The sequence below is a fragment of the Coregonus clupeaformis genome, chromosome 8 (assembly GCF_020615455.1).
Source record: "Coregonus clupeaformis isolate EN_2021a chromosome 8, ASM2061545v1, whole genome shotgun sequence".
Classification (NCBI taxonomy): Eukaryota; Metazoa; Chordata; class Actinopteri; order Salmoniformes; family Salmonidae; genus Coregonus; species Coregonus clupeaformis.
In genome coordinates this window covers 7047314-7070355 of record NC_059199.1, presented here as the reverse complement: position 1 = coordinate 7070355, position 23042 = coordinate 7047314, and the positions used below count along the sequence as shown (strand labels likewise).

The 23042-nt window shown below is 43.8% G+C and overlaps 1 protein-coding gene across 1 annotated transcript in view; it reads right to left on the bottom strand.

The window, feature by feature from the left end:
* Positions 1-15209: 15209 nt before the first annotated feature.
* The window catches only part of LOC121571053 (leucine-rich repeat and fibronectin type-III domain-containing protein 4-like), a gene marked incomplete at its 3' end in the record, with an annotated part of 72784 nt that continues 64951 nt past the window's right edge, over positions 15210-23042 (bottom strand). The window contains exons 7-8 of the mRNA XM_041882296.2: positions 16028-16145; positions 15210-15623 (exon numbers count right to left, since the gene is read on the bottom strand). Coding sequence (XP_041738230.2) covers positions 15210-15623; positions 16028-16145 — 532 coding nt within the window. The remainder of the gene's footprint in view (positions 15624-16027; positions 16146-23042) is intronic.

The window sequence follows — 23042 nt, the reverse complement described above, 5'->3', positions numbered from 1 at the left end:
AGCGGAGTCACTCACCACCTTCCGGAGACATTTGAAACCCCACTTCTTTAAGGAATACTTGGGATAGGATAAAGTAATCCTTCTATACCCCCCTTACCCCCCACCCCCACAAAATAAAATAAAATAATAATAATAATAATAATAATAATAATAATAATAATAATAATAATAATAATAATAATAATAATAATAATAAATAAAATAATAAAACACATTGTAAAGTGGTTATCCCACTGGCTATAAGGTGAATGCACCAATTTGTATGTCGCTCTGGATAAGAGCGTCTGCTAAATTACGTAAATGTAAATGTAAATGTATATATGATATGGTATGATATGATATGGTATGGTAAGATATGGTATGATATGGTATGGTATGGTATGGTATGATATGTTATGATGGTATGGTATGAGGTTTAAGGAATTGTGTTGGTCTCTGAATATTACATCCGCAAAACTGGGAATGGTGGGAGAATCCCACTCAATCACCCTCAAATATACACACACACAAACCCACACACACGCACACAAGTAAGCTCAGCTTCATGGAATTTCACGCTTTTCGCTAGCCGAGAAATTGTAGTTGTTCAATCAACATCCCTCTTCTCTTTCTGTTCTAATCTACATCCTTCCCCTCTTCTCTTTCTCTTTTTATAAGCAACATTGGTCTCTGTGTGTGTATGTGTGTGTGTGTATGTGTGTTTGTCTGTGTGTGTGTGTGTGTGTGTGTGTGTGTGTGTGTGTGTGTGTGTGTTTGTCCGTGTGTGTGTGTCTGTGTGTGTGTGTGTGTGTGTCTGTGTTTGTGTGTGCATGTGTGTGCGTGTGCAGGGGTGGACTGGGACCACAAATCGGCCCTGGCATTTCTAACACACCGGCCCATTCTTTTCCTGCAGGCCCCCACACTGACCCATTATTTTCCTTGAGGCCCCCATTACTTGCCAGATAATTATATCATTTTGCGCAAAAGAACAAGACACTTGGCTAAAAATGGTCTTGCCGATCTGGCATTTGCCCGAAATGCCAGATGGCCAGTTCGCCCCAGTGCGTGTGTGTAGTGTCTGATGGACCGTCTGCTCTCTGTCTAGGTCATGTCATCCGTGTGCATCTTATTGTGAATTATAATTTGTAGCCAGAGACAGATAGAGTAGAAGCTGACATGTTGGAGATTAATTGAATGAGATGGACGGAGAGAGCGGGAGATGGAGACAGAGACGCAGAGGAGAGACAGAGAGAGAGAGAGAGAGAGAGAGAGAGAGAGAGAGAGAGAGAGAGAGAGAGAGAGAGAGAGAGAGAGAGAGAGAGAGAGAGAGAGAGAGAGAGAGAGAGAGAGAGAGAGAGAGAGAGAGAGAGAGAGAGAGAGAGAGAGAGAGAGAGAGAGAGAGACACAGAGAGAGAGATAGGGTGGAGGGGAATGAGAGAGAGATGGAGAGGGAGAAAGAGAGAGATAGGGTGGAGGGGAATGAGAGAGAGATGGAGAGGGAGAAAGAGAGAGATAGGGTGGAGGGGAATGAGAGAGAGATGGAGAGGGAGAAAGAGAGAGATAGGGTGGAGGGGAATGAGAGAGAGATGGAGAGGGAGAAAGAGAGAGATAGGGTGGAGGGGAATGAGAGAGAGATGGAGAGGGAGAAAGAGAGAGACAGGGTGGAGGGGAATGAGAGAGAGATGGAGAGGGAGAAAGAGAGAGATAGGGTGGAGGGGAATGAGAGAGAGATGGAGAGGGAGAAAGAGAGACAGGGTGGAGGGGAATGAGAGAGAGATGGAGAGGGAGAAAGAGAGAGATAGGGTGGAGGGGAATGAGAGAGAGATGGAGAGGGAGAAAGAGAGAGATAGGGTGGAGGGGAATGAGAGAGAGATGGAGAGGTAGAAAGAGAGAGTGACAGAATCGTGTTCCCGAGAGTCTCCCAGTCTGGTCATATTCATTTTATAGGCCAAACCATTCAGACACTACAGACGTTTTCGTGAGAAGATCGATTTTCGTGATGGTCTGACAAACACCGCTGTAGCTCGGCAACCTTCCACCGCAGATGAGGAAGTCCGACATAGGCGGATGTGGTGGATTGAGATGCAGCCAATGCAAAAATACTGATATCTCCAGGTTAAAGGTTAAACTGACAGATTTTGATGGGGATTTTTTTTATTATGTTATTTAGATTGACACACTGGTGAACTTGTAAACAAGGCTGCATGGGATTTATGTTAATGCAACCTTGGCGGCCCGTGGACTGACGACGGCAGCCGAGGATTCTTTGGCTAAACGACCCTAAACAATTTCACATGCTTTGTCAATGGGGTTTCTAAACCAACCCGGGTGAAATATAATTCTGGCCACTGGTTGGTTTTGTGGCACTAGTCTGATTTCCCGTAGGGAATGCTGTAAACAGGAAGAGGTGTATATTTCTTTGCCCAAGTCATTGAGCTAGCAAGCTTAGTTTAGCTAGTGAGATACAGAAATGTACGTTCAGCCTGTTAATTATTTCAGTCCCATTGGATTGTGGTCCTCTGTAGCTCAGCTGGTAGAGCACGGCGCTTGCAACGCCAAGGTAGTGGGTTCGATCCCCGGGACCACCCATACACAAAAATGTATGCACGCATGACTGTAAGTCGCTTTGGATAAAAGCGTCTGCTAAATGGCATATTATTATTATTGGATTGAACTTACATCAACATGGCTTAATATAGTTTCTTCCATTTTTGACCTAGATATTCTTGCTGAATAGATAGTTTGATAGCTAAAATGCTAGCGCTAATAGCTAGCTAATGCTAACAATGCTAGCTAACCTCCAATGTGGATGCCTCCATCTAGTTCCTAAGAACATGGATGGACGTCGAGCCCTAAATTACTAGAAGTCTTCAGCTTGACATCTATAAACAATAACACTGCAAAACTACAACTCCCAACTTATCGCATGCAGATAGAACTACAAGCATGGCACGCACGCCAGAACGATCAGACAGACACACAGAGACACACACACACAGAAAGACAGACACAAACACACATCCTCTTTCAAAAATACAAAATAATTTCCTCTGATACCTGTGATGCCCCTCGTTATAAGAAAACATGTTACCTTTCACCTCTCTGTTTCTCTCTCCTCTCCCTATATCCCTCCTCTCCTCCCTCTCTTCCTCCATCTCTTCTCCTCCTTCCCTCTGTTCTGCCTGAGTGCTCTGTGGGAAGCAGGCATTATCCCTGTGTGGTGTAATTACGTGGGGAAAATATGGGGAATAGATTCACTTCGAATGTGAACGCACACACACAGATAACGGCACAAACGACTAAAATGTAAATGTAAATGTAAATGTAACTACACCATTAGCACACACCAACCAGCTCTCACAGTCTCATGTCAGAATTAAACGTTCATCCATGTTTCTCAAACGTCATATTTTGAAATTGTTGCAAATGTCAAATTTCACAGTGTTTAAGGTTAAATCCTTCCTCACCTCTCCTCCTCTCCTTCTTCCTACAGTTCTCCTTACATATGGCTGCCGTTATACGGGCTCCTAACCAATTGTGCTATTCTGTGTGTTTTTTCACGTTCTTTGTAACTTTTTTTGTAAATAAAGTTTCTGCTACCGTCTCTTACGACCGAAAATAGCTTCTGGACATCAGAACAGCGATTACTCACCTCGGACTGGATTTTTTTTTAATAAATTGGAGGCGAAAGATTTACGGCTCCCCCCGGACCAGGCCCAAATCCCCGTCATTCGCATGAGAGGAGATGCCGATACATGGGGGCGCAGAGCCGGGTGCTTGGTGAGAATTAGTCGGCGAGTGGATAATCCGCCTTTACCATCCGTCCCACTGGCGAACGTGCAACCACTGGAGAATAAACTGGATGAGCTCCGTTCCAGACTATCCTACCAATCACTGGAGAATAAACTGGATGAGCTCCGTTCCAGACTATCCTACCAATCACTGGAGAATAAACTGGATGAGCTCCGTTCCAGACTATCCTACCAACGGGACATTAAATACTGTAATATCTTATGTTTCACAGAGTCGTGGCTGAACGATGACATGGATAATATACAGTTGACTGGGTTTTACATGCATCGGCAAGACAGAACAGCAACATCCGGGAAGACAAGGGGTGGTAGTCTGTGTCTATTTGTCAACAACAGCTGGTGCGCAATCTCTAATATTAATGAAGTCTCAAGGTTTTGCCCGCCTGAGGTAGAGTATCTCATGATAAGCTGTAGACCACACTATTTACCAAAAGAGTTTTCATCTATATTTTTCGTAGCTGTCTATTTACCACCACAAACCGATGCTGGCACTAAGACTGCACTCAATGAGCTGTATAAGGCCATAAGAAAACAAGAGAATGCTCATCCAGAGGCAGCGCTCCTAGTGGCCGGGGACTTTAATGCAGGGAAACTTAAATCTGTTTCACCAAATCTCTACCAGCATGTTAAATGTGCAACCAGAGGAAAAAAAACTCAAGACCACCTTTACTCCACACACAGAGACGTGTACAAAGCTCTCCCTCGCCCTCCATTTGGAAAATTTGACCATAATTCTATCCTCCTGATTCCTGCTTACAAGCAAAAACTCAAGCAGGAGGGGGGAAAAGAAAGGAACTTGTCCGTCGGCCCTGCATTAAAGACCAAAATTGGTTACAGAAAATTGTGATGAATAAAAAAGTATACCAGTTTCCTTTGAGGACCAAAAAATTGACAGCTGTGCCATATATATTTGAAAGTAGTTGGGAAGAGATTTTTCGATGTACCAATTCCATGGCACATGGTTAATGAACTGATACGCAAAACGATGCCGGATTCAAAACGTACAATTTTTCAATTTAAATTATTATACAGAATTCTTGCAACCAATAGAATGTTATATATATATGGGGGGATACAACCATCCCAGCTCTGCAGATTTTGCTGCGAAGAGACAGGACCATTAGATCATTTGTTTTGGTACTGTCCATATGTAGCTTTTTTTTTTTTTTTTTACCTGGAGCTAACTCTGCATATAGCACTACTGGGTGATTTGAAAAGTCATAGTCAATCAATCAATAATACAGTGCATTCGGAAAGTATTCAGTCCCCTTGACTTTTTCCACATTTTGTTACGTTACAGCCTTATTATAAAATTGATTTTTTTTTAATGTCTCATCAATCTACACACAATACCCCATAATGACAAAGCGAAAACAGGTTTTTAGACATTTTTGAAAACGTATTAAAAACAGAAATACCTAATTTATTTACAAAAGTATTCAGACCCTTTGCTATGAGACTCGAAATTGAGCTCAGGTATATCCTGTTTCCATTGATCATCCATTGATCATCCTTGAGATGTTTCTACAACTTGATTGGACATGATTTGGAAAGGCACATACCTGCCTATATAACGTTCCACAGTTGACAGTGCATGTCAGAAAAAAAACCAAGCCATGAGGTCAAAGGAATTGTCCGTAGAGAGCATTGTGTCGAGGCACAGATCTGGGGAAGGGTACCGAAAAATGTCTGCAGCATTGAAGGTCCTCAAGAACACAGTGGCCTCCATCATGCTCAAATGTAAGAAGTTTGGAACAACCAAGGCTCTTCCTAGAGCTGGCCGCCCGGCCAAACTGAGCAATCGGGGGAGAAGGCCTTGGTCAGGGAGGTGACCAAGAACCCGATGGTCACTCTGATCTCCAGAGTTCCGCTTCCAGAAGGTTCCAGAGAACCTTCCAGAAGGACAACCATCTCTGCAGCACTCCCCCAATCAGGCCTTTATGGTAGAGTGGCCAGACGGAAGCCACTCCTCAGTAAAAGGCACATGACAGCCCTCTTGGAGTTGCCAAAAGGCACCTAAAGGACTCTCAGACCATGAGAAACAAGATTCTCTGGTCTGATGAAACCAATATTGAACTCTTTGACCTGAATGCCAAGTGTCACGTCTGGAGGAAATCTGGCACCATCCCTACGGTGAAGCATGGTGGTGGCAGCATCATGCTGATGGGATGTTTTTCAGCGGCAGGGACTGGAAGACTAGTCAGGATCAAGGGAAAGATTAACAAAGCAAAGTACAGAGAGATCCTTGATGAAAACCTGCTCCAGAGCGCTCAGGACCTCAGACTGGGGTGAAGGTTCACCTTCCAACAGGACAACGACCCTAAGCACACAGCCAAGACAACGCAGGAGTGGCTTCAGGACAAGTCTCTGAATGTCCTTGAGTGTCCCAGCCAGTGCCCGGACTTGACCCCTATCGAACATCTCTGGAGAGACCTGAAAATAGCTGTGCAGCGACGCTCCCCATCCAATCTGACAGAGTTTGAGAGGATCTGCAGAGAAGAATGGGAGAAACTCCCCAAATACAGGTGTGCCAAGCTTGTAGCGTCATACCCAAGAAGACTTGAGGCTGTAATCGCTGCCAAAGATGCTTCAACAAAGTACTGAGTAAAGGGTCTTTTATTTTCAAAGAATTTGCGAAATGTTTAAAAACCTGTTTTTGCTTTGTCATTATGAGGCATTGTGTGTAGATTGATGAGGGGGGAAAAAACAATTTAATCCATTTTAGAATAAGGCTGTAACGTAACACAATTTGGAAAAAGTCAAGGGGTCTGAATACTTTCCGAATGCACCATAGTCTCTGTGCCCATGAACGCCCAAGGTAACCTGCCTAAATGACAACCGCCCCGTAGCACTCACATCTGTAGCCATGAAGTACTTTGAAAGGCTTGTCATGGCTCACATCAACACCATCATCCCAGAAACCCTAGACCCACCACAATTCGCATACCGCCCCAACAAATCCACAGATTACGCAATCTCTATTGCACTCCACACTGCCCTTTCCCACCTGGAGAAAAGGTGTTAAACACCATAGTGCCCTCAAAGCTCATCACTAAGCTAAGGACCCTGGAACTAAACACCTCCCTCTGCAACTGGATCCTGGACTTCCTGACGGGCCGCCCCCAGGTGGTAAGGGTAGGCAACAATACACCTGCCACACTGATCCTCAACACGGGGGCCCCTCAGGGGTGTTTGCTTAGTCCCCTCCTGTACTCCCTGTTCACCCATGACTGCGTGGTCACGCATGATTCCAACACCATTATTAAGTTTGCTGACGACACGACTGTGGTAGGTCTGCCTGATCACCAGCAATGATGAGACAGCCTATAGGGAGTAGGTCAGAGATCTGGCCAGACAGCCTATAGGGAGGAGACCTGGCAGTGTGGTGCCGGTACAACAGCTTCTCCCTCAAAGTGAGCAAGACAAAAGAGCTGATTGTGGACTACAAGAAAAGGAAAAGAGCCTAGCACACCCCTATTCACATCAACAGGGGCTGTAGTGGAGCAGGTCGAGATCTTCAAGTTCCTTGGTGTCCACATCACTAACAAACTATCATGGTCCAAACACACCAAGACAGTCGTGAGGCGGGCACGACAACACCTATTCCTACTCAGGAGACTGAAAAGATTTGTCATGGGTCCTCAGATCCTCAAAAAGTACCACACCTGCACCATCGAGAGCATCCTGACTGGTTCCATCACCGCCTGGTATGGCAACTGCTCAGCCTCCGACTGCAAGGCACTACAGAGGGTAGTGCGTATGGTCCAGTACATCACTGGGGCCAAGCTTCTTGCCATCCAGGACCTCTATACCAGGCGGCGTCAGAGGAAGGCCCTAAAAATTGTCAAAGAATCCACCCTAGTCATAGACTGTTCTCTCTGCTACCGTACAGCAAGCGGTACCGGAGCGCCAAGTCTAGGTTCAAAAGGCTCCTTAACAGCTTCTACCCCCAAGCCATAAGACTGCTAAACAGTTAATCAAATGGCTACCTGGACTATTTGCATTAACCCCCTTTTTACGCTGCTGCTACTCGCTGTTTATTATCTATGCATAGCCACTTTACCCCTACCTACAAATTACATATTACCTCAAGTACCTCAACTCACCTGTACCCCCCTGCACATTGACTCGGTACCGGTACCCCCCTGTATATAGCCTGTATTTGACTCGGTACCGGTACCCCCTGCATATAGCCTAGTTATTGTTATTTTATTGTGTTTGTTTTTTTCTTACTTTAGTTTCTGTAATTTTTTATTCATTCTTTTAGCAAAATATTTTCGGACTTGTAATCCAATCCATTTCACGGATTCGGCGCAAATAACATTTGATTTGATATCATTTTCTGTACTCACCTTTTACAACTCGTGTTACCTTCTCTTCTCCTCCATCTTAAGCGTTATCATTCAGACAGAATATAATCGTGAGAATCACAATACATATCTTATCGGCACCTAGTGGGTGGTAGTGATGCTAATTGGGTTAGCAAGGTTTAGCAATGTTTATATGGATTTTGGTTGTTTGAAATGCAAGTAGGATTGTCATGTTCAACAGGGCTAGAGCTCTGTAAGTATGTGGGTGGTGGGAAAAAGTAGGGAAGTTAGCAAGGATATTTAAGCCTATTCTTTGGTTTTTGACAATTCTAGCAGGATTGTCCAGTTCAGGAGTGTTTATATGTGGGTTGGACTGTGGACCTTTAGTTATTGCCATTGATGCTATCTGGGGCACTAGGGGGTAAAGGGTTAGCAATGTCTATAGATTTTAGATTTTTTAGTGTTAGCTGAGGTCTGTGTGTCTTTGGAGCCCCGTGTACCAGAGGTTCAGAGCTGCCAGCTAGCAAGGGTATGCAATGTCTATGAATGTTTGAGTGTTGAAAGTGCTAGCAGGGTCTTTGGTCTGTGGAAGTTTAGGTTTAAGAGTGTTAGCGCTGTCTGGAGGTCTGGAGGTTGGGAGGGGATAATGCTTGCTGTTCAGTGGTGGTTTAACAGCACAATCCCGGGCTGACCTTGTGGCTCTCTCTCTCTCTCTCTCTCTCTCTCTCTCTCTCTCTCTCTCTCTCTCTCTCTCTCTCTCTCTCTCTCTCTCTCTCTCTCTCTCTCTCTCTCTCTCTCTCTCTCCCTCCCTCTCTCTCTCTCGCTCTCCCTCTCTCTCTCAACCTCTCTTTCACCTCTCTATGGGCCTCAAAGCCCCTCCACATGGAAAAGTCTCCCACCTCTCCCTCCCCCTTTCTCCTTCCGCCTCCCCCTGCCTCCTGATAGGACCCCCTTCCCACCAGCCCCCTGTGCAGCTAGAGACGGTTTGAGATAAAAAGGGAAGTAAAAGGAAACTGCAGGAAATAGAGAATGTTGGTGAGAGAGAGAGAGAGAGAGAGAGAGAGAGAGAGAGAGAGAGAGAGAGAGAGAGAGAGAGAGAGAGAGAGAGAGAGAGAGAGAGAGAGAGAGAGAGAGAGAGAGAGAGAGAGAGAGAGAGAGAGAGAGAGAGAGAGAGAGAGAGAGAGAGAGAGAGAGAGAGAGAAGGAGAGAGAAGGAGAGAGAGAGATAGAGAGAGAGAGAGAGAGAGAGAGAGAGAGAGAGAGAGAGAGAGAGAGAGAGAGGGAGAGAGAGAGAAGGAGAGACAGATGGTCCCAAGATAAAGGTATTTTGTCAACTGAATATTTAGGCCTACACTTATCTCTTTTTCCATCATCTCTCGACACATCCCTGTTCATCAAGACGAGGTCATAAGGGTGAAGTGGTATCTCTCGCTCTCCTTCACTCTCGCCACGCCCCCCCAAACCCCCCCTCCCCCCTCTCTCTCTCTGGCTCTCTCTCTCTCTGCACTATAACACACAGTATGATTCCTCAGTTAAATATGGTTGTTATGACATGCTCAATGGGATGGAAAGAAAATGTTTTCTCTGAATTGTTAGGGAGTACAGAAGACTGTGTGTGTGTGTGTGTGTGTGTGTGTGTGTGTGTGTGTGTGTGTGTGTGTGTGTGTGTGTGTGTGTGTGTGTGTGTGTGTGTGTGTGTGTCAGCACTTTGTAAATAGGCAAATTGGGCCAGAGTTTTCACCGTCGGCAAAGTAGAAAGGACGGGTTGCGCTCAACTTTCTCTCCTGCACACACACACACACACACACACACACACACACACACACACACACACACACACACACACACATACACAAACACACACACACGCAAACACACTCCCTGTGGTGCTGTGCCGTCCGTCAGATTGAGAAGGTGACCGTTGTGACTATGGAGTCTGATTTGATAATATTGTAATGTTGTGTTTCAAATCTAATCACACTCTCCCCTGGTGACACTGTGTGTGTGTGTGTGTGTGTGTGTCAGTGTGTTTGTGTGTGTGTGTGTCTGCAGGCGAGACATAATTTATAAAGAACACACCTTGTGCTTTTTCAAAAAGCTGTGAAGCTCCTGCATTAATTAACTACAGACCAGACAAACTAGCTACTATTCCTTCAAGGACCTCTCTCTCTCTCTCTCTCTCTCTCTCTCTCTCTCTCTCTCTCTCTCTCTCTCTCTCTCTCTCTCTCTCTCTCTCTCTCTCTCTCTCCTCTCTCTCTCTCTTTTCTCTTTCTCTCTCTCTCTCTCTTCTCTCTCTCCTCTCGCTATCTCTCTCTCTCCCACACAAACACACAGACACACACACAGACACACACAGACACACAGACACACACACAGACACACAGACACACACACACACACACACACTGAGTCTCTCTTCTTTCTCCATTCATTAGTTTCATTTTATTATTATTTAGAATTATTTAGAATATCAAGAGAACAATATTTACTGAAGATCAAACAGAAAACAATCGGTCCAAATAGCACCCTATTCCCTATATAGTGCACTACGGCCCATAGGTCTCTGGTCAAAAGTAGTGCACTATATAGGGAATAGGATGCTATTTCAGACGCAGCCTTCCTTCCTCAGTCACAGTACTTTTTACATTACCGTTATAGTAATGTAATAGATTTCACATGAATACATTATCCACCCTCAGTAACAGTACTGTAGTAGTGATCACAGAAATAGAATTCCTAGAAGGGGAGATAATTAAACTCAATATGGCCCCAGCCGGTCCACTCATCACCCACTGACTTGAATGGGGATGACCGTTCTAGGAATCCTATGTCTATCCTAGTAATAATCATAGTAACAGACAGTGATCTTCATAATCATGGAATATTGTTTTAAACAAAATCACACGTTATTTGATCCTAACATCAGCTGTCAAAGAAGAAGGTTTTTGTCCCCTATTCCCTATGTAGTGCACTACTTTAGACCAGGGCCCTAAGGCAATATCACACAGACACACACACACACACACACACACACAGAATAGGGTGCAATTTGGGACGCGTCCGAAGGGAACAGAAAAACAGATGGCAACAACTTTTTTATTCTGACGTTCATGTTCATGGAAAGAAGAAGTCCTTGTGGTTTTTGTATCTTGTCGTTCTTCCTTTGAGTTATTTTGTGCTGCAGCCTCGTTATCTTGGACGCCGATCCGCACATTACTATAAGAAGTCGTTGTCCCCGGCGACAGTTCTTAGTGTGAACACATCCCTCTGTTCTGTCACATGCTTTCTACCCTTGTAGTCACACACATTTGTATACCAGTAATCTGCAGATATCCATTGGTATGCCACAAGTTAAATCCATTCCATGTCATTCCATGTTTTGTCCGTAATTCCATAAATCCATGTTATTGTATTATTGCTGATAGAATTTCATCTTATATACTGAACAAAAATATAAACGCAACATGCAACAATTTCAAAGATTTTACTGAGTTAGAGTTCATATAAGGAAATCAGTCAATTGAAATAAATTAATTAGGCCCTAATCTATCGATTTCACATGACTGGGAATACAGATATGCATCTGTTGGTCACAGACACCTTTAAAAAAAAAAAGTAGGGTCGTGGATCAGAAAACCAGTCAGTATCTGGTGTGACCACTATTTGCCTCATGCAGCGCGACACATCTTTGCATAGAGTTGATCAGGCTGTTGATTGTGTCCTGTGGAATGTTGTCCCTCTCCTCTTCAATGGCTGTGCGAAGTTGCCGGATATTCGGTGGGAACTGGAACATGCTGTCGTACACGTTGATCCAGAGCATACCAAACATGCTCAATGGGTGACATGTCTGGTGAGTATGCAGGCCATGGAAGAACTGGGACATTTTCAGATTCCAGGAATTGTGTAAAGATCCTTGCGACATGGGGCAGTGCATTATCATGCTGAAACATGAGGTGTTGACGGCGGATGAATGGCATGACAATGGGCCTCAGGATCTCGTCACGGTATCTCTGTGCATTCAAATTGCCATAGGTCAAATGCAATTGTGTTTTTGTCCGTAGTTTATGCCTGCCCATACCATAACCCCACCGCCACCATGGGGCACTCTGTTCACAACGTTGACATCAGCAAACCGCTCGCCCACACAACGCCATACACCTGGTCTGCGATTGTGAGGCCGGTTGGACGTAATGCCAAATTCTTAAAACAACGTTGGAGGTGGCTTATGGTAGAGAAATGAATATTCAATTCTCTGGCAACAGCTCTGGTGGACATGCTAATTGCACACTCCCTCAAAACTTGAGACATCTGTGGTACTGTGTTGTGTGACACAACTGCACATTTTAGAGTGGCATTTTATTGTCCCCAGCACAAGGCGCACCTGTTTAATCATCTTGATATGCCACATCTGTCAGGTGGATGGATTATCTTGGCAAAGGAGAGATTCTCACTAACAGGGATGTAAACAAATTTGTGTAAAAAATTAGAGATAAATACGTTTTTGGTGAGTATGGAACATTTTGGGGATCTTTTATTTCAGCTCATTAAACATGGGACCCATAATTTACATGTTGCGTTTATATTTATGTTCAGATACAGAATTCATGATTCAATAACTATGTGAGCTCTCTCTCTCTCTCTCTCTCTCTCTCTCTCTCTCTCTCTCTCTCTCTCTCTCTCTCTCTCTCTCTCTCTCTCTCTCTCTCTCTCTCTCTCTCTCTCTCTCTCTCTCTCTCTCTCTCTCTCTCTCTCTCTCTCTGTCTCTCTCTCTCCCCCTCTCTCTCTCTCTCTCTCTCTCATATATCAGTGTGTCAATGTCTCAGTAGTCTCCGCTGGCTGCTCAGTTCCGGTATGTCCTTATCGATTAATGTTGTCTGATTGATCCAGCACTAATGCTCTGATCCCCACTGTCATGCCAGCTGGCCATTGCCAGAGCGATCCATCCACTTATTTAGTCAGACTAGGTCATCATGACTGGGGGGCTCTCCCTATATAGTGCACATCTCTATTCCATGTGTAGTGCACATCTCTATTCCATGTGTAGTGCACATCTCTATTCCATATATAGTGCACATCTCTATTCCATGTATAGTGCACATCTCTATTCCATGTGTAGTGCACATCTCTATTCCATATATAGTGCACATCTCTATTCCATATATAGTGCACATCTCTATTCCATATATAGTGCACATCTCTATTCCATATGTAGTGCACATCTCTATTCCATATATAGTGCACATCTCTATTCCATATATAGTGCACATCTCTATTCCATGTATAGTGCACATCTCTATTCCATGTGTAGTGCACATCTCTATTCCATATATAGTGCACATCTCTATTCCATATATAGTGCACATCTCTATTCCATATATAGTGCACATCTCTATTCCATATATAGTGCACATCTCTATTCCATATATAGTGCACATCTCTATTCCATATATAGTGCACATCTCAGGTTGAAAGTAGTAGCACCCGATACAGATATTTGAGATTTCAGGTTGTTGTTGTTTAACACATTCTCTCTGTTTCCTCTCTTTCTCCTCTCCTCTGAACTCAGCCTTTCTAAAGCTGTTTATGTTTTATGCAGAGATCCCCAGATAAAGATATTCTCATGTCTCTCTCTTTCTCTCTCTAGTCCTCTCTCTCTTCATATGCCTTCATCTCTCATTTCTCTTTCTCTTTCCCTCTATCTGAATCCAATTCAGGTCAAGTCTAGAGGCCTCCTTGGCAGAACAAGTGAGAATCTCTCTCTTCTCCACCTTCAACCCCTACATCTTCCCTTTATCTCTCTATTCATCTCTCACTCTTCTCTCTCTCTCTCTCTCTCTCTCTCTCTCTCTCTCTCTCTCTCTCTCTCTCTCTCTCTCTCTCTCTCTCTCTCTCTCTCTCTCTCTCTCTCTCTTCTGTCTATCTCCCTCTCTCTCTACACCTTACATTTCCTCTCTGTAACCCTAGAAATCTCTGAGGATCACTCTCTCTTGTCCTTTACCCCGTGCTGTCTGTCTGTCTGTCTGTCTGTCTGTCTGTCTGTCTGTCTGTCTGTCTGTCTGTCTGTCTGTCTCTCTCTACACTACACTCTCCTCCAGGTGTTGATCATTCTTCTCTTTGCCTCCTTTTCCTTTTTCTATCCCTCTCTCATTCCCGTTGCCCTTGACGACAACACTCGTCGCCGCGGAGTTGGAGTAAGAGTTAGTGGTGTTGTAGGCGTGGATGTAGCCATGACGACCCACATGGCACTCCCCATCTACACTACCCTGGTCGCTGGTCGTTGAGGAAGTGGTGCTGGTTGCTGAGTGTACCAACATTCCTTGAAGTGATTTGCTCCGCCTCGTCCAAGTCACTGACAACCGCTTGGCGTAACCGTGGCGACTGCCGTAGTGTCGCTGGGTGGCAACCATTGTCGTGGCGATGGAAACAGAAGAAGAAGATGACCCCATGTCGAGGGAGTTGCTACGTTTGGCGCGCCTAATGCCGTGGGAGGGACTTAGTGGAGCTACCGGGCTCTGATAGGCCTGAGAAGAGTTCCATTTATCTCTGACTCCGCCCACCATGCCACCGTGTCTCATCCTCCAATCAGAGAGGAGATTCTGTCCCAGGGGCATGTCCAGGGTGAAACTTGCCCGTTTGGCCCCGCCTATTACTACTACATCTGGGCGGAGTCTAGCCCTCCCCATCCCCATGCCTCCTCGTGATTGGCGGGGGAGGGTTGAGGGGGAGGAGCTTATGACAGGAGAGTTGTAGAGAGAGACTGTTTCGAGAGTGTAGGGAGGAACGTGACGCTCACGCATTGCTAGAGTCATGTCCCCCTGTCCTCCCCCCTGTCCTCCCCCCTTCTCTCCCTCTCTGCCCTCCCAGGTCACTCTAGGCCTGAGGAGGGTTTGGGATTTTGGTTTGGGGGGTAACTTAGTAGGTACGTCAGCCCCTCCTTTCTCCTTCTCCTTCTCCTTCTCCTTCTCCTTGTCCTTCTCCTTCTCCTTCTCCTTCTCCTTGTCCTTGTCCTTGTCCTTGTCCTTGTCCTTCTCCTTGTCCTTGTCCTTGTCCTTGTCCTTGTCCTTGTCCTTGTCCTTCTCCTTCTCCTTCTCCTTCTCCTTCTCCTTCTCCTTCTCCTTCTCCCCCTCCTCCTCCTTCTCCTTCTCTTTCGCTCTCTCCTTCGTCAGGCCCCCTCTCTGCTTTGAAGGCAGCCCATTGGGCAAGACCACCATCATCACATCTCCGTTGCCATTTGATTGGCTGTAGACTCCTCCGCCACCTCCAGCCACTACCTCTTTGACCGGACTCCCTAACGACCCGCCCTGGCAACACGCCGACTCGTCACTATCATCCCCATGGTGACAGTGGTCGTCGTGGTTACTGCAGACACGGTGACGTACCATCAGCGCCACGGTGAACACCAGCAGTGTTACCACGACAACACCTCCCACAAGGATTGTCAGGGTTCCACCCAGGAAGTGGGCCCGTAGAGATCGGCATTCTGGGTAGAGTTCTTTAGTGCTAAACTGGGCGCAGCCAAGAACCTTGAAAAAGAGAGGGAGTAAGAATAAGTTAAAAATATCAAAGAAAGAAAGTTAGAATGAAGTAAATAATTTTATAGAGAGAGAGGGGATTACGGAAAGGATAATCCTTCTGGCAACATAAACCAAACCCCCAAAACACTCAGTCTTGTTTAAAGCATTAATGAGGAGCAGGATTGGGGTCAACTGGAATTGAAGGCAGTCAATACAAGAAGTAAACTGAAATTCCAATTCAATAATTGCAAAAAGGGCATCTATTTTCAATGACTGCTGAAAAGGAAAAGCTATTTATGTCAAAAGTGTTTCATAAATGTGGATTTTAAATTCATTTGACTTCCTAAATTGACTGACTTCAATTCAAATTGAACCCTGGTGAGGAGCTACAGAGAGAGAAAGGATCTGAGCACCTTGGTAGCCGCCAAGGAGGTGACCGTGTCATCAAAGATGGCCAGGACACACAAGTTGTAGTCTGCTCCAGAGACCAGGTTCTTCAACATGAAACTGTTACTGGTAGAAGGGAGGATCCTTGAAAAGTGAAAGAGAGGGAGAGAGAGATGAAGAAAAAAGAATGAAAGGTATCTATACATTATATTTTTAAATTATTTAAAAACTATTACATTATTATTGTATTTTTATTTTTATTTTAGTGCAATATACAGTAAAGCATTTCAATAAAAGTAGAGTAGATACAATATGGAGGGAAGGATGACACAAAAGAGAGAGAGAGCTAGAGGAAGAGAGGAGAGAGAGAGGGGTAGAGGGAGAGAGAGAGCTAGAGGGAGAGAGAGAGAGAGAGAGAGAGAGAGAGAGAGAGAGAGAGAGAGAGAGAGGGAGAGAGAGAGAGCGAGAGGGAGAGAGAGAGACAGAGAGAGAGAGAGAGCGAGCGAGAGAGAGAGACAGCGAGAGAGGGTAGAGAGAGAGAGAGAGAGAGAGAGGAGGGGAGAGAGAGAGAGAGCGGGGAGAGAGAGAGACGAGAGAGGGAGAGAGAGAGAGGAGAGAGAGAGCGGGAGAGAGAGAGAGCGAGCGAGAGGGAGAGAGAGAGACAGAGAGAGAGAGAGAGAGAGAGAGAGAGACAGAGAGAGGGTAGAGAGAGAGAAAGAGAGAGAGAGAGGCGAGAGGGAGAGAGGGGTGGAGAGAGAAAGAGAGGGGGTTCTGTTGAGCAGAGGAGCTGAGTGGAATTATGCAAATAAAACACCTAATTACAGCTGCAGACAGACAAACGTGTGTGTGTGTGTGTGTGTGTGTGTGTGTGTGTGTGTGTGTGAGTGCGTGCTCAACATACTGAACATTTTGATCCAAACAGAAAAGAACCTCCTGTTCCCCTTGTACTTCAACCATCGAACCTGCTGTCACTATTACCATATAAATATGGAACAGACTTACAATATAATTAATATAATATATAATGTATATATGAAACATAAGGAAAATGCCTCGGCCAGAACACGACTTTCTGTGAGGGTCTAATAACAGCCAATAGAAAAAGACACCGTTCATTGCAGTCAGAAAACCCAGAGGTAAGAGCTCTCCTTAGAAATATTATTTCCTATTATGGAAATATAAATACATTAACTGCCCTACTTACAGTAATCACACACTATTACAGAAATATAAATACATTAACTGTCCTACTTACAGTAATCACACACTATTACAGAAATATAAATACATTAACTGCCCAGTATTAACATAGAAACAGTATATTAGTGTCATAGATGCAGTACAGTATTAACATAGTAATAACCTAGAAACACTATAGTAGCCTCCATGATGATATAACTATATAATGAAGATAGCTATGCTAACTACAGTATAATATATAAACTGTGAAAATTGTCACATTGTAGTGGTAGGAGTCTTCCCTTGTCAGAATAAATCATAGAAGCAACCAATCAATCATAGAAGCAATCAATCTATCATAGAAGAAGACAATCAATCCGATAAGCAACCCATATATCATAGAAGAAGACAATCTATCCTAGAAGCAACCCATATATCATAGAAGAAGACAATCTGTCCTAGAAGCAACCAATCAATCCGATAAGCAACCAATCTATCATAGAAGCAACCATTCTATCCTAGAAGCCACCAATCAATCCGATAAGCAACCAATCTGTCCTAGAAGCAGCCAATCTTTCCTAGAAGCAATCAATCTGTCCTACAACCAACCAATATATCAATAAAGCAACCAATCTATCAATAAAGCAACCAATCTATCCTATAAGCAACCAATCAATCAATAAAGCAACCAATATATCATAGAAGCAACCATTCTATCCTAAAAGCAAACAATATGGCATAGAAGCAACAAATGTATCCTAGAATCACCCAATCTATCCTAGAAGCAATCAATATGTCCTAGACACAAGCAATCTATCCTAGAAGCAATCAATATGTCCTAGACACAAGCAATCTATCCTAGAAGCAACCACTCTATCTTAACAGCAACCAATCTATCCTAGAAGCAACCAATATATTCTATAACCAACCACAGTCCTAAAAGCAACCAATCTATCATAGAAGCAATAAATGTATCCTAGAAGCAACCAATCTGTCCTAGAAGCAGCCATTCTATCCTAGAAGCATCCAATCTATCCCAGAAGCAACCACATCAAGCACTCTATCTTAAAAGCAACCAATCTATCATAGAGGCAACCAATATATCCTAGAAGCAACCAATCTTTCCTAGAAGCAACCAATCTATCATAAAAGCAACCAATCTATCTTAGAAGCAACCATTATATCCTAGAAGTAATCAATCTGTCCTACAAGCAACCAATATGTCCTAGAAGCAAGCAATCTATCCTAGACATAATCAATCTATCCTAGAAGCACACTATATATCCTAGATTCAACAAACCTATCTTAAAAGCAACAAATCTATCCCAGAAGCAATCACTCTATCCTAGAACCAACCACAGTCCTAAAAGCAACCAATATATCATAGAAGCAACCATTATATCCTAAAAGCAACCAATCTATCATAGAAGCAACAAATGTATCCTAGAAGCAATCAATCTATCCTAGAAGCAACCAATCTGTCCTTGAAGCAGCCAACCTTTCCTAGAAGCAACCAATCTATCCCAGAAGCAACCATCAAGCACTCTATCTTAAAAGCAACCAATCTATCATAGAGGCAACCAATCTATCCTAGAAGCAACCAATCTATCATAAAAGCAACCAATCTATCATAGAAGCAACCAATCTATCCTAAAAGCAACCAATCTGTCCTAGAGGCAACCAATATATCCTAGCAGCACCCAATATGTCCTAGAAGCAAGCAATCTATCCTAGACATAATTAGTCTATCCTAGAAGCACACTATATATCCTAGATTCAACAAACCTATCTTAAAAGCAACAAATCTATCCCAGAAGCAACCAATCTATCACAGAAGCAACCAATCTATCCTAGAAGCAACCAATCTATCCCAGAAGCAACCAATCTATCCTAGAAGCAACCAATCTATCATAGAAGCAACCAATCTATCCTAGAAGCAACCAATCTATCATAGAAGCAGCCAATCTATCATAGAAGCAACCAATTTCATCAGGCTGCCCACTCAAGACAATTCTTCAAACTGTAACCAGTGCCTGCAACCTGGTTCAGTTCATCAGTCAACCTACCAGGGTAGTTACAAACAGCACAGGGATTAAATCATCAACATGTATTGATCACATCTTTACTAATGCTGCAGAAATGTGTTTGAAAGCAGTATCCAAATCCATTGGCTGTAGTGAGCACAATATAGTAGCCATATCTAGGAAAACCAAAGGTCCAAATGCTGGGCCTAATATTTTGTATAAGAGGTCATACAATACGTTTTGTAGTGATTCCTATGTTGTTGATGTAAAGAATATATGCTGGTCCGTGGTGTGTAATGAGGAGCAAACAGACACTGCACTTGACACATTTATGAAATTGCTTATTCCAGTTACTAATAAGCATGCACCCATTAAGAAAATGACTGTAAAAACTGTTAAATCCCCGTGGATTGATGAGGAATTGAAAAATTGTATGGTTGAGAGGGATGAGGCAAAAGGAATGGCAAATAAATTGGCAAACGTATTGCAAATTGAGAAATCGTGTGACTAAACTGAATAAAAAGAAGAAGAAACTACACTATGAAACAAAGATGAATGACATAAACAATGATAGTAAAAAGCTTTGGAGCACCTTAAATTTAATTTTTGGAAAAAAGGCAAACTCAGCTCCATCATTCATTGAATCAGATGGCTCATTCATCACAAAACCAACAGATATTGCCAACTACTTTAATGATCTTTTCATTGGCAAGATTAGCAAACTTAGGCATGACATAACAGCAACAATTGCTGACATTACACATCCATGTATATCTGACCCAATTATGAAAGACAAGCATTGTAATTTTGAATTCCGTAAAGTGAGTGTGGAAGAGGTGAAAAAAGTATTGTTTTCTATCAACAATGACAAGCCACCGGGGTCTGACAACTTGGATGGAAAATTACTGAGGATAATAGCGGACAATATTGAATGGTAAAGAATAGTAAAGCCCCCTTTACTGGCTCAAATAGCCGACCAATCAGCCTGTTACCAACCCTTAGTAAACTATTGGAAAAGATAGTGTTTGACCAGATACAATGCTATTTTACAGTAAACAAATTGACAACAAACTTTCAGCATGCTTATAGAGAAGGATATTCAACAAGCACAGCACTTACACAAATTGATGATTGGCTGAGAGAAATTGATGATAAAAAGATTGTGGGGGCTGTTTTGTTAGACTTCAGCGCGGCTTTTGACATTATCGATCATAGTCTGCTGCTGGAAAAACTTATGTGTTATGGCTTTACACCCCCTGCTATATTGTGGATAAAGAGTTACCTGTCTAACAGAACACAGAGGGTGTTCTTTAATGGAAGCCTCTCAAATATAATCCAGGTAGAATCAGGAATTCCCCAGGGCAGCTGTCTAGGCCCATTACTTTTTTCAATCTTTACTAATGACCTGCCACTGGCTCTGAGTAAAGCCAGAGTGTCTATGTATGCTGATGACTCAACACTATACATGTCAGCTACCACAGCGACTGAAATGACTGCAACACTTAACAAAGAGCTGCAGTTAGTTCCAGAGTGGGTGGCAAGGAATAAGTTAGTCCTAAATATTTCTAAAACTAAAAGCATTGTATTTGGGACAAATCATTCACTAAACCCTAAACCTCAACTAAATATTGTAATAAATAATGTGGAAATTGATCGAGTTGAGGTGACTAAACTGCTTGGAGTAACCCTGGATTGTAAAGTGTCATGGTCAAAACGTATTGATACAACAGCAGCTAAGATGGGGAGAAGTCTGTCCATAATAAAGCGCTGCTCTGAATTCTTAACAGCACTATCAACAAGGCAGGTCCTACAGGCCCTAGTTTTGTCGCACCTGGACTACTGTTCAGTCATGTGGTCAGGTGCCACAAAAAATGACTTAGGAAAATTGCAATTGGCTCAGAACAGGGCAGCACAGCTGGCCCTTGGATGTACACAGAGAGCTAATATTAATAATATGCATGTCAATCTCTCCTGGCTCAAAGTGGAGGAGAGATTGACTTCATCACTATTTGTGTTTATGAGAGGAGTTGACATGTTGGGTGCACCGAGCTGTCTGTTTGAGCTACTGGCGCACAGCTCGGTCACCCATGCATACCCCACAAGACATGCCAACAGAGGTCTCTTTACAGTCCCCGAGTTCAGAACAGACTATGGGAGGCACAGAGTACTACATAGAGCCATGACTACATGGAACTCTATTCCACATCAAGTAACTGATGCAAGTACTAAAATTAGATTTTAAAAAACAGATACAAAAAAAAACGTATGGAACATTTACATTTTAGCAGACGCTCTTATCCAGAGCGACTTACAGTTAGTGCATACATTCTTAAATCAAACCCACAACCCTGGCGTTGCAAACGCCATGCTCTATCAACTGAGCTACATCCCTGCTGGCCATTCCCTCCCCTACCCTGGACCAATTGCGCGCCGCCCCATGGGTCTCCCGGTCACGGCCGGCTACGACAGAGCCTGGATTCGAACCAGGATCTCTAGTGGCACAGCTAGCACTGCGATGCAGTGCCTTAGACCACTGCGCCACTCGGGAGACACAGCAGGGACTGTGAAGCAACGCAAACATAGACACAGACACATGCATGCACACACACGATAACATACGCACTATACTCACACGTACACATGGATTTTTCTACTGTAGATATGTGGTAGTGGTGGAGTAGGGGCCTGAGGGCACACAGTGTGTTGTGAAATGAGTGAATGTATTGTAATGTTTTTTAAATTGTATGGACTGCCTTAGTTTTGCTGGAAGAGTAGCTGCTGTAGCTGTATCCTCGAAGCCACCAATCTGTCCTAGAAGCCACCAATCTGTCCTAGAAGCCACCAATCTGTCCTAGAAGCAACCAATCTGTCCTAGAAGCAACCAATCTGTCCTAGAAGCCACCAATCTGTCCTAGAAGCAACCAATCTGTCCTAGAAGCAACCAATCTGTCCTAGAAGCCACCAATCTGTCCTAGAAGCAACCAATCTGTCCTAGAAACTCCTGCCTATTTTGGCATATGTATATGATGGATATACATTGACATATATACTGAACAAAAATATAAATGCATCATGCTACAAATTCAACGATTTTACTGAGTTACAGTTCATATATGGAAATCAGTCAATTTAAATAAATGCATTAGGCCCCAATCTATGAATTTCACATGACTGGGCAGGGGTGCAGCCATGGGTGGGCCTGGGAGGGCATAGGCCCACCCACTTGGGAGCCAGGCCCTGCCAATCAGAATGAGGTTTTTCCCCACAAAAGGGCTTTATTAAAGACAGAAATACTCCTCAGCAGCCCACGACCCTCAGATGATCCCGCAGGTGAAGAAGCTGGATGTAGAGGAATTGGGCTGGCGTGGTTACAGGTCTGAGGTTATGAGGCCAGTTGGATGTACTGCCAAACTCTCTAAATGATGCTGCTGGAGGCAGCTTAGGGTAGAGAAATTAACATTGAATTATCTGGCAACAGCTCTGGTGGACATTGCTGCAGTCAGCATGCCAATTGCATGCTCCCTCGAAACTTAAATGTTATGAAAATGTAGTAGTTTCAAAGGCATTGGCCAGGGGGTGTAAGGAACAAGGTCTGAACAGGGGGAGTAAGGAACAAGGTCTGAACAGGGGGTGTAAGGAACAAGGTCTGAACAGGGGGTGTAAGGAACAAGGTCTGAACAGGGGGTGTAAGGAACAAGGTCTGAACAGGGGGTGTAAGGAACAAGGTCTGAACAGGGGGTGTAAGGAACAAGGTCTGAACAGGGGGTGTAAGCAACAAGGTCTGAACAGGGGGTGTAAGGAACAAGGTCTGAACAGGGGGTGTAAGGAACAAGGTCTG